The sequence below is a fragment of the Lonchura striata genome, chromosome 3 (assembly GCF_050655825.1).
Source record: "Lonchura striata isolate lonStrDom1 chromosome 3, ASM5065582v1, whole genome shotgun sequence".
Classification (NCBI taxonomy): domain Eukaryota; kingdom Metazoa; phylum Chordata; class Aves; order Passeriformes; family Estrildidae; genus Lonchura; species Lonchura striata.
Window position 1 is genome coordinate 86,300,873 of NC_140705.1, and position 11,289 is coordinate 86,312,161.

An 11,289-nucleotide genomic window follows, 5' to 3' on the forward strand; every position below is an offset into this window, starting at 1 on the left:
AACCCCTCAGTCACATTATAATCTACTAAATTCTAAATTATGAGACAGAGCAGAGAGCCTGTGCTCTGAGAAGAGCTAAGGACCACACGTGTTGTATTGCATTTTGCTTCCTTCTGTGAATTGTCATAATGTTGAGTGGGGCAACTCAAAAAAAAGATTTTATATATAGCAATAGTGACATAAAAGAATCAAGCCCTGCTTCCCTTCTCCATGCAACTACCCCTGAAAAAATAAGAAAAAGAGAGAGAAAAGGTTGCTTCAAAAAGCCTCCAGAAGGATGTGTTTTGAACAATTGTGTGTAATTCCCCAACTCATTGTTCTTCTTCCAGGTCTTGTATCTGCATTGAGGTTTGTCAGGTTACATGGGGTGCAGGCTGACATTTGACCTTTGGTTTAAGAAGTGTAAGAAACTCTGCAGACAATGGCCTAGACAGGAATCAATGTGCATGAACATAAAATAACTCAAGTAAGTTAAATGGCAAAAGAGACACTGGAAAATTATATAGATTACATGTTCCCCCCACCTCCAGAAACCAGTAGTTAAATTTGAAATAAAAAGCTTGATATTTTCCTCAAAATTCCCTTCTGTAAACTGTGATCTCTGCAGTTCTTATTTAGTCTAGAACACAGTTCCAGTTAGCTGGAACAGCAACAGTCCAGTTCTTGGATAAATTTATTATCAGCTGGATCAGGGATACTTGAAAAACTCAAACATGCAGCATGTTCGTTGTCCATTCTCCCGCCTGATGTCTTGCTGATACAAGCTCAGCAGTAGACAACATTAAACTCAACATCAAGTTTTTAAAGCCAGAAACACTTCAGAACCAGAGAGGATTGCAAGAACCTGTGGCACAACTGGCCCAAAGAAATGGAAAAAACTTCATGCAGAGAAGGAAAACAAAGAGCTTACAAAAGACATAATGTGAGAAGCAAGCAGCAGTAACCAAGTCATTAAATGTTTAATTTCACATTTTTGCAGCACTTCTGTTCTGCCTGGTTTAGAAGCAAGAGGCTGAGCAGTTGTGAGCACCTATGTCAACTTTGCAGTGACTTGTAACAACTCAGAATCCCAGGGACACTGTCAACCTTCTCCAAGTAGTGATGCTACTTGCCAGGAAGCACAGGAAGTATCTTGAGGTTCTGAAGACAGGCCACAGCATTTGCCCTAAATGGACAGTGACCTGCACTGCTGGCAGTACAAAAGGAAATCCCACATAACTGCTACTCATTGGCAAAGAGCAAGCCCTGAGCTTGCAGCATGCCAGCTGCTTTCTGTTTCTGGTACTGAGACACTTGGTATGCTTGCTGAGGTCTCCAAGCCCTTTCAGCAAGAAGTCTCTAAGCATTATTTGTTAAATTTTGTTATCAAATAACCAGATAACATCATTAACTATTAGGCCCACCCATCTATTAAAGCCAGCCCAATGGGGACCACTGAATATTCATGCAAATCAATGCCACTTGAATAAAGCAACATTCACAGAAAAAAAAAAAAAGTCAAGTGCATTAATGTTAGGAAGAAAGAGCTATTGATGCCACCCTTAAAAGGGAAGATTCACAGTGGCTGGAGATAAGGATATAGTCTTTGTTTTCATAAAGTAAAAAATGTTTTATGGTACTATCTAGAATCAACCTTTGACATAGCAACAATGATGACAGAAAACTAAAGATTGACTCTCCAGAGAATGGTAGAACTAATGGAGCTTGCCTTCCTGCAGGTGTGCCCACAGGGGTGGATTCATGAAAGAGAAATCCATAGATGGCTATTAATGCACAGAAATTACTTCTGGCACAGGAAGTCATGGCATTGCAAACTCCTGAAGGCTGACTGAGCATTCAGGGAGATATTGGTGAATATTCTCCTTAGTTTACTATATTCCTTTATACTTTTGATTTCAGCTATTTTTCTTTTTCATAGAAAAATTAAAAATTGTTTATAATTTTAGAGAGAACACAGGAAAAAACCCCAGCCAATAAACACTCTAGCAGAACAGCTGAATTCTCCCTGCTTTTTCCCTTGAAGAAGTATTGACATTGAAGGGGTGTTGAGGGTTCAAAAGGTACTAAAAAGTAAGTGAATCGCACACATTGCATCATAAGTGCTTAGTTTCCTTAGCCAGCCTTTTTGAGAACCAGAAACTTTGTTTTACTGTATGATTACTTTGAGGTGAAATCCTAGGGGTTTTCCTTTTTCTCTTAATTACGCTGATTTGTACAGTGATTAGGAGATAGGATAGAGGATTAGCAGATTTGTAGCGTCTGCCTCAAAACCTAATGCATTAAAAGGCACTAGTAGAAGCAGCATTTTAAATCCAGTGTTCAAAAGCAGTTATGAAGACCTCAGTCAATACCACCAACTGCTCAAACCCAAAAAATACTGAACTTGCAGAGCTTGGGCTTGATGTTTTGGGAACTTTAAAGGTCATGTGCAATTCAGAAAGCAGAAAGGAAACAGGTGGGTGGTTAAAATAATAGGAAAAACAAAATGCAGTGGTTCTTTGGTTTCTACTGACAGACAAGCTGTAAAACATAAAACCATAGTTTCACTTCTCTGCACTTATTTCCCCCTCTCTAAAGTGATAATTTACAGTTCATAGTGACTACTGCATCTTTAGCTGACAATATTTACATAATTTTAGACTACAGATAAAATTTTCCTGGGAAATATTGTAACTCCTATAGGATTTATAAATTGAGATTTAAAATTCTTAGACCTTCACAGGTCAATGAAACTTCATTTGCAGGCTGCTCCATTTTCTCATCAAGTAGGCTGTTCTGGTTTTTGACCACACAAGTAGGCTTTGCTTGGTGCTACTTAATATTGCCATGGCTGGTGATTAGAACACCAGCATGATGTCCACTCAAAGTTGTTTATTTAAAATGTAGATGCCTGTTACCTCTTAAAACAACATGCCTCAGAATAGTCAAATTGAGCTTCCAGTTCCACCTTTCTCAAGTATAAGCTCTGAAGTTTCAGTTAGGAATGGCATAAGCTAATGCTTGCAAATACAAGCTCCATGTTAGATTACATCCCAGTACAAAAGCCTACTTCATGCATATTTCTGGAAGAAACTCCCTCCTTGAATTCAAGCTAAGTGGTAACCCTGTGAGGAAGCTGTGGATTTCTGTTGACTCCCTTATCACACTAATTTTAGGATTGCAATACTCCCTTCTTTCCTTGTTTTTTTACTATCAGTTGCTAGTCCTTTCTGCAGCAACATCTAAACACAACACACAGTTACTACAGTTTCCTTATCTGAGTCAAAAAAAGAAACTAAAAAAATTTAAATCATTCCTACAGCCTGAATTTTAACCCTTCACAGCTCTGGGGCTGCACTTCCACAGATGACAGATAACGTGCGACTCGCCTATACTCAAGTTTTACCACTCTACGCAGCTTTGCAATAGTAAACGCAAAGTAGTTATTACAGTCATACCAGCAAAAATTAAACCATATACTTTGATTTACACTCAAAAGACCTGTTCATGCTGTCTAGCTAAAAGAAACCAACTTCAAAACAAAGAACCAAACCACCAAAATCCAGCCCCAACAACTACAGTTTGGTTCCCACTTGACTTCAGAGTATTGCATCTTCCTCCCCAAAAAATGTAGGTTTATTCTTTTGTATTTGCTGCAGAGCCACTCTATCCTTCAGCCATACCCATAAGTCTCATTTACCATGTTTGCTGTGTTACCAGCTCTGGGCAACTCCCAGTTTTCTTAGCTTACACACTTCCTCTCTTGCATGATTATCATCACAAGTGGTCCCTCCACCACCAGCCTGTGGCTGCAGCATAGCTTCTGATCACCAAGTACTGCAAAAAGAAGGACCATTATTTAATCTGACCTCCTTGACACCAGCTAAAAGTTACATCTTTCACCTCTGCAGTGAGTCACAACAGCATGTGACTAGGATACAGCTTTCAAAAAAGGTACTTAAGATCAAAAAGTAAAGAGTGAATGAATGTGTATATGTAAACTGAGGCACTCTATTCTTCACAATCTTTCTTCAGAACACTATGCTTCTCATTCCTCCCATAATCTTTACAGCAAAAAATAAGCTTCATATAAATTATTAAACAGACTGATTCTAATCTGCCTGCCCTCCCCAAAATTAGCAAGTTAAGCAAAAATTACAAAAGCAAAGTCCCAAAAAGATTATGACCCTACCAAATTTATCCATAAGAATTCATTACTTTTTTTTTTTTTTCTGAAGGAAACCATCAGGGAAAGAGTCATACAAATGACCTAGTTATAAACTGTGGCTCCTATCACTGCTGTTGTCCCCTGCTTCTGAACTGCGGCATTCTGGCCAGAGGTGACAGTAATCTTGAGATACCTTTAAAGGCAAAAGCAGCATTTACTATGTGTATATGAAAGCAGTTCTCAAAGAAGGCAAAAATGGACTGGTGTAAGGAACTTTATTGTCAAGTTTAGTTGAAGTTTATATATTCATGTACAAAAATCAACTTTTCCAGGGCATACATGAAACTCCTGAAACCGGCTTGCTTCGTTTTAGACACTTTTTCTCACTTTTGACACACATAAAGGAGGAAAAGAAGATGTTCAAAAGGCACCAAGCTACCATTTAGATTAATATGAAAAGAACACACAAACTTCGTGCACTGGAAATTCTGTGCAATGTTGGTATATAAACATTCATTTATGCCTCACAGAAGACCAGATGTAAATCAGAAGAAAATGGTTAACATTAACCTTGGTCTCAGATTGCAAGGACAAAGGTCGATTAATTTCCAAATAATTGACAGATTATTAATCACACCTTTCCCAGCCATGAGATCTGATTCTTTGTCAGGAGAAGAAACTTACATGACCTGAAAGAAAAACCAAAAAAACAAAAACCCCAAAAAACCAATAAAACAGCTGGATTCTTTTGAATTCATAGTGTTGGGGTCTTTTCTTAATTTTACGCCGCTTGAATAACCTGAGAGCAGATCAAGTAACTGCTCCCCTGTCCCCCCAGCAATGTTTGCTAATGTAATTGGCAGTAGCTCCTTGAAACCAAAGGAACCTTGAGAGCAAAAGCACTTTTACTTTGCAGCTGGATGTGCACTTGAGTTTCTAGAATTAATCTAAACTTACTCACCAACAGGAAAGGATAAAAAGATGTTGTCTAGTGCAGTAATGCTGCAACCAATGCTACTGCAAACCATTAGTACTTTTTCTGAAAATTACGCTTTTATATCAAAGAAGATTCTGTGGCATGATTCATAAGACAAAGTGTTGCTGAATTCCAGTCACTTCCCAAACTCCAATGAGAACAGTTACTCAACAGCTGGGCTGGAACAGAAATAGGCAGGGCCTGTTGAAGGAAGTTCAAAGAAGCTGCCTGTATAATCTACAGAACACAGAAAGGTTGCATTGTATTATCCTTGTAAAACTGAGATTTCTTTCCCTAGTTGTTTTTCTTTTAATTGCATTAAAAAAGATGAAATATGAAGAACAAGTACCTATAAGAATAACCCACATCTTCAAACAACTGACAAGAATAATAATTTATCTTTTTAGAAGGCACTCCCAGTCTTTAGCTATTTACTGCTAGTTGTGTGTCTCAAACCTTCTGGTAGGGCAGATTACTGAGACACTCACCACTCAATATCAGCTGGCTACACTCCCTTGTTACATCCCACCAAGCCTGACCAGCTGTAACTGGGAATTTGATAATATCAAAAGAACATATCCCTCTAGGCAGAGGTATAATAGGGTGCTGTGCTTTTTCCCTTGCCTTTCTCTTTTTGAACACAGGTACTCAACACTACCAGAAGACCTAGGGCTAAGTCAACTAATCAGAAAGAGGTCATCAGTATGTCTTCTCAGCACCTTCCAAAAAGTCTGATGATACAGTGCCAGCCTACTGCCTTATAGAATAATGATCTTACCTTCAACAACTTCTGTCAATCATATGCCAGAAGATGGTATTATTAGCAGAAAATGCAAGTTCTTGGTATGGCACCCACAGCTCTTTTAATCAACAGGTCCAGAGAATGATGAATTGGCTGTAGCTTAAGCAAAGTAGTAGTACATTTTGATAATCATGCAGTTGGAAAGAAGGTTTACAGGGGATCAACCCTATTACATCTGTGACAAGTTAGTTTGACCAAATTGGGTTCTATATAGATATTACACTTCCACGATACTAGAAGCGATTGCTGTTCCTTAAAGACTCTCACCACTGTCAGGTGATCTCTGATGCTCACCCCTTCCTGAGCACAAGATTATTTTAGTAAACTTTGTTTGCAGGGTTTTAGTTCCCAACAGCTGTCACAATTCTCTGTTGGTTCAATATCAGTACAAGCCAAGGTATTGATGAGGACCTTTCAGTCATGTGGGATCTCATTGCTCTTGTAAACATGTACTCTCTCTGTGTACCTCTAGCTGTTGACTCTGGAGATAAGAGTATCTAGATCCACCTGCAGCCATTTAGTTTACAACCTGCCCTTTAGCATTTGGCCCTTTTCACTATACCTTACATCCTCCTAGTTCAAAAAAAACCCCCCAAAATTAGCTCAGCTTTCATTTTCTCATTTTATGAGAGCAACTTTGTTTAAATAGCATTATATATCTACAATAGAAAACCAATAGAACACATATAGGAAACATCTGTACTAGAGAAATATGTATACAACACAAAAGGTTTCTATCCAAGAAAAGGAAGGATAGCCTGAAAGGGATGTCATGGTAATAGGGTAACACACAAAAAGTGCTGTTCCAAGCTTTGCCCTACAGCAAATCATCTGATTGAAGAGACACTGGCAAATACAGGAAAATGACTGAGTTTGAAGGACAGCTCAGCAGGACCAGAGCTATGTACACACTCACACTATGCAGTAAATCTGAGGCACTTTTGCGCTAGAAGTGATTTACACCAAAGCATGTCTAGGTGTCTCCAACCCCAAAAGGACAGAAAGGGTCTCAGCTCCAAGAAATATGCCCATCAAGTGTCCTCTTTGCGTGCAGCCTCACTTTCTGGACACTTCCCCAATCTAGAACCAACATAATTTTTGCCTGGACATAGATACTTTTCTCCCCAGCTGAGTCCAGCTACTTTTCTTCATTGTATTGAAAATGTATCTCCTACAATCTGTCTTATTATTGGATCTGCTGCCATCTTCTGCAAGTCTTCCTTTGATGTGACTTCACATCCAGTAATTCTGGCATGTAAAAGATCACCACCATAATGATAATAAAAGGCCAGATATTGCCCTCTTCGTGTGTTGCCTAGTGACTCATGAGCATGGCCTGCTCTCAGTCTTGTTCCTGGTGAGCATGTGTTGAGTCAGACAATATACAATGGCAGAACAACAGCCTGGGGTTAGATGGGTCAACAAAGCCAAACTTACGTGCTCCTTGAGTAAACGTCACTGTAGAGAGACTTGTGGCCACAATGCCTCCATTGTGCCCTATGTCTGTGTATAAACACTTGACCGTGCATTGTTTATCTGCTTACAGGTAAACCATTTGCACGTGCTACTTTCAACTACTCAGGAAATGTGGAACTGCTCCTGCAGGGAAAGAGCTGGCCAATTCCTCCAGACAAGAGAGTCCCAACAAAACCCAGCTACAGGAAGCAGGGCCCACCACCACAGCTGTCACAAGCTTTCTAACACATTCTCCTCCACTGTTGCTTTTGCTGCTGGTCTGCTATCTTTACCTCCTTCTGTCCTCTCCTTTGTAAAGTAGAAGGCTGCTTCTTCCTTGGAAAGGACCTAAGTCACAGAAATTACTGAATGATAATTCACTCGTATAGCTACTACAGTATGGTTTGTTTGCTTTGCTTCCCTCCTGCTCATCCTCCCTCCATGCTCTCCTGCTAGCTCATCAAAGCTGGAGCTCTGTTGCTCTCCCACCTGCACAAGGGTTGGTAACTAGGCACTAAGCAATAACCAGATTGTAAAATTACATTTGTACATTGCTCAGCAAACTAGGATTTTATTTCACTTAAACACAGTTTAGCATTATCTGGAATCAAAGAGCTATAAGAAAACAATGAGGAGTTGCCAGTAATGTCAAGGCAATCAAAATTCACACACTACATTTTCACACACATTCTTTATAGCTTTCTTAATTAGCAAATAATCAGCTGTGTATCTAGAATACAAGCTTCTTATCTGAAAGAAGCCAGTGATGACACTGCCTGATAAACAATATGCAACATACTGCAATAACAATTTACTGCACAGAAAGACATCTCTTTCTGAGCACACCTAGAGCATACCAGTGATTGCTGCATAGGAAATTAGAAAAGAGTATAGGAAAGCATCAGTTTTGTGGATTTTTAAGGATTAATTTCTCAGCATTAAAGTTATTCAAACTAACACACAAAGCCATTCAAACTCAGAGTATGGCTTCTCAGAGCATGAAGGCACACACAGACACTGCATAAAATTAAACAAAGTTTATTTATATCTTTCCCATCAAGGACTTGCTCAGTCACAATTAACTACTCATACAGCATATTGTAACAACCTCTGGTCTAAAGGGATTTGAGTGGCTGTCCTATTCCCAGGGTATCAAGAACAAATAGAGGTCATGCTGCAGTAAAACAAACTGACAGAGTGACATTTCTACCTATTTAGTTGTGATTATCTTGTCTCCACTACTAGCACCTCATTACCATCATTCACCAAGCACTTGCAAACCCTGGGCAAGTGCCATACCAGGTGCTCACTACACAATGCTGAATGAAGCTGGTGTAGTGCTGAATGAAGCTTAACCAAGATGCAGCTTTCTGAAATGCCAGACTGGTCTTCTCTGCTATATTTCTCACTTTTTTCTATTTAAATTACACAGGTAGCAGAGCCCACAACATGAATAATAAAAGTGGCTACTACAGTAGCTTACAAAGGCCCAAATTTATAGCACATGATCACTTTACTACTGACTGCCAATAGAGAACATACCACTCAGAAAGCCAAGGGTTGAGAATATGACATAAGGAATCAGCATAATTTTGCCTGCCAGAGCCTTGCTGAAATACCCATGATTATCCTATTTGATGGCTTTTGTATTTTCCTCTCTGTTGAAGAGGAAAAAAAAAAGTATATATCCAGGTTCCAAGCCACTATTAGATTCTTTGAACTGCAGTAACCAGCTGCCATGGTTTCAGTCACCAACATACACTGCTCTCACAAAGAAACAAACAAAAAACCCTCCTAAATAAAACAAACCAAACCAATCCCAGGTTTTCTTTGTGCTTGACAACACCTATTTGAGGCAGACACACAAAAGCAAGGAGTACATACTAACTACCAGCACCTACTGAAATCAAAGAGTTTGGGTAAGCACTCAAGACACTTCAATATTGCAGGTTTTTCTTTTTCAGGCAAAAGCTGAGCAAAGAGAGAACCCATTTATGTCACTTTGCTTATATCTGTATCATAAAAATGCAACCATCTGTACTTTAGTAAGGCTGCATTTGTTGCTTTACGTTTTGCAAGGATCCTGCAAATATCTTCAGAAGCACTTTCAAGGATAACTTAAGAGACCTAACGACTTTCTATTTCCCTTTAAACAACCAGAAGATGGAAAAAGTTTGACACAAATATAAACATCAACTAAACTTACCACGACAAAGCCTACCCATTAGAATTTACCAATAGCAAGATGTCACGGACTAGAACTCATGCTTCCTAAGCGCAAGAACAAACCTAAACTACCTGTAATTAACCGCAGCTAATTGTCACGTAGCGGGATACTCCACCACCGCCTGCCTTCGGTCAGGACAGCGGCGCTTCAAAACCCACAAACACCGCAGCTCGTGGGACGGCAGTGGAGAACGAAAGCATCTCTCTATCAGCGGGGACCACAGGCGGCCGCAGCGCGGCGTGCAGCGCTGGGGGAGCCCGACGCGCCCGCGGGCACGGAGCGATGCGACCGAGGCGGCTGCCCGCGGAAAGCTCCCACGCCGTGGGCGGCTTCTTCGGGATGCGCGCACATACACTTACACAAGGAAAAAGTTTGCTGGTTCTTGTTGGCTCTTTTTTAAAGTTACTCTCGGGCTGGAGGCGCGGTTGGTGCCGCTCCTCCTCCCGCTCTCGCCAACCGGGCCAGAGGCAGCACCTGCCCCGCAGCCCCAGCAGGTGCTGAGCTCAGCTCCGCCGCCGTGCCCAGGCTCACCTCGATGAGCCGCTGAAGGGCGGGCCCCTGCAGGCAGGTGTTGTTGGCCAGCAGCTCCCAGTGCTCCCGGAGGAGGTTCTGGGCCGCCTGCACCTCGGCCGGCCGCTCCAGCGCCTGAAGCACGGCGGCGCCCAGCCCCAGGTAGCCCACGTATGCTGCCAGCAGCATCAGCACCCCCCAGCGCCGCCGCCGCCGCCGCCGCCGCGCCGCCACCATCGGCCCCGCTGCCGCCGCCGTCCCCGGCACTGAACAAGCGGCTCGGCCTGCGGCGGGACCGGGGCCGTCCGCGGGAGGAGGGTAGCGCCGGCCTGGCAGGGCGCCCGGCCCCCAGCACCTCCCCCTGCCTGCCCCTTCCCACCCTCAGCGGCGAGGAGAGGAGCCCACAGCTGTGCTGGGGAAGAAGGATGGTCGTGCCGCTCGTCTTGCGGCAGCCCACCCCCGCGCCCTCGTCCTCGTCTTGCGCCGCTCCGCTTCCCATCTGTCCGTGCCAAAGGGCGAGGCTGCGCAGGACTCCCCGCTCCGCGCCGCTTGCGCCTGAGCAGGAACCGGATCCCAGTCACGTTCGCTCCCCCGAGGGATGCTACCCAGTCCCTCTCCCGACAAGCCCAATGCTTCCCTCCCCAGCTGGCATTACTTAGAGAGCAGTACGCTAGCACTCTGCATAAATCTGCATTCCTCTTTCATTCAGCTGAAAGATTTAATTTAAAAGGCAGCAATAACAATCTTTTGATAGAAACAAGCGAAAAGGTAGCAGCTTTTTTAGAGTCCTTTTATGAATTTGTGATTTTCCTGTGAAAGATGGGACTACTTTCTTCATATAGGTAGTTTCTGAGACCTATTTGATTAATTACTTTCTTGTATAAGACATCATCCAAAGTTCCTTTCTGTTCTCTCACTGGTAGATAAAATAATCAAATCGTTTTGGGTGTATAGGAACATTGTACTTTATCTATTTTGTTACATAATATGAGATAAAGGTGAATAAACCCAGTAAGTTTCTTCACAGGATGACTTTATACACTGTCAGTGTGTAATGTCTTCTTACTCTGCCTTGTGACTATTTTTGCTAGGGGAGTTGTCCTACAGTGATGTTACGGTGCTTGTATCCCCAATCGTTGTGTTCTGTTTATGTTTGATATTATGTTCTGTGT

At 41.9% G+C, this 11,289-nt stretch overlaps 1 protein-coding gene across 3 annotated transcripts in view; it reads right to left on the reverse strand.

Moving 5' to 3' along the window:
- KCNK17 (potassium two pore domain channel subfamily K member 17) overlaps window positions 1–10,629 on the reverse strand; it is a 32,887-nt gene extending 22,258 nt beyond the window's left edge. Inside the window, exons 1-2 of one of the 3 annotated variants that reach the window (XM_085575619.1) lie at window positions 10,427–10,461; window positions 10,139–10,362 (exon numbers count right to left, since the gene is read on the reverse strand). In XM_085575619.1, the coding sequence (XP_085431745.1) occupies window positions 10,139–10,354 (216 nt within the window). In that variant the 5' untranslated portion in view covers window positions 10,355–10,362; window positions 10,427–10,461. The other 2 variants (XM_085575620.1, XM_031504525.3) reach the window with 2 other exon arrangements.
- Between the last annotated feature and the right edge of the window lie 660 nt (window positions 10,630–11,289).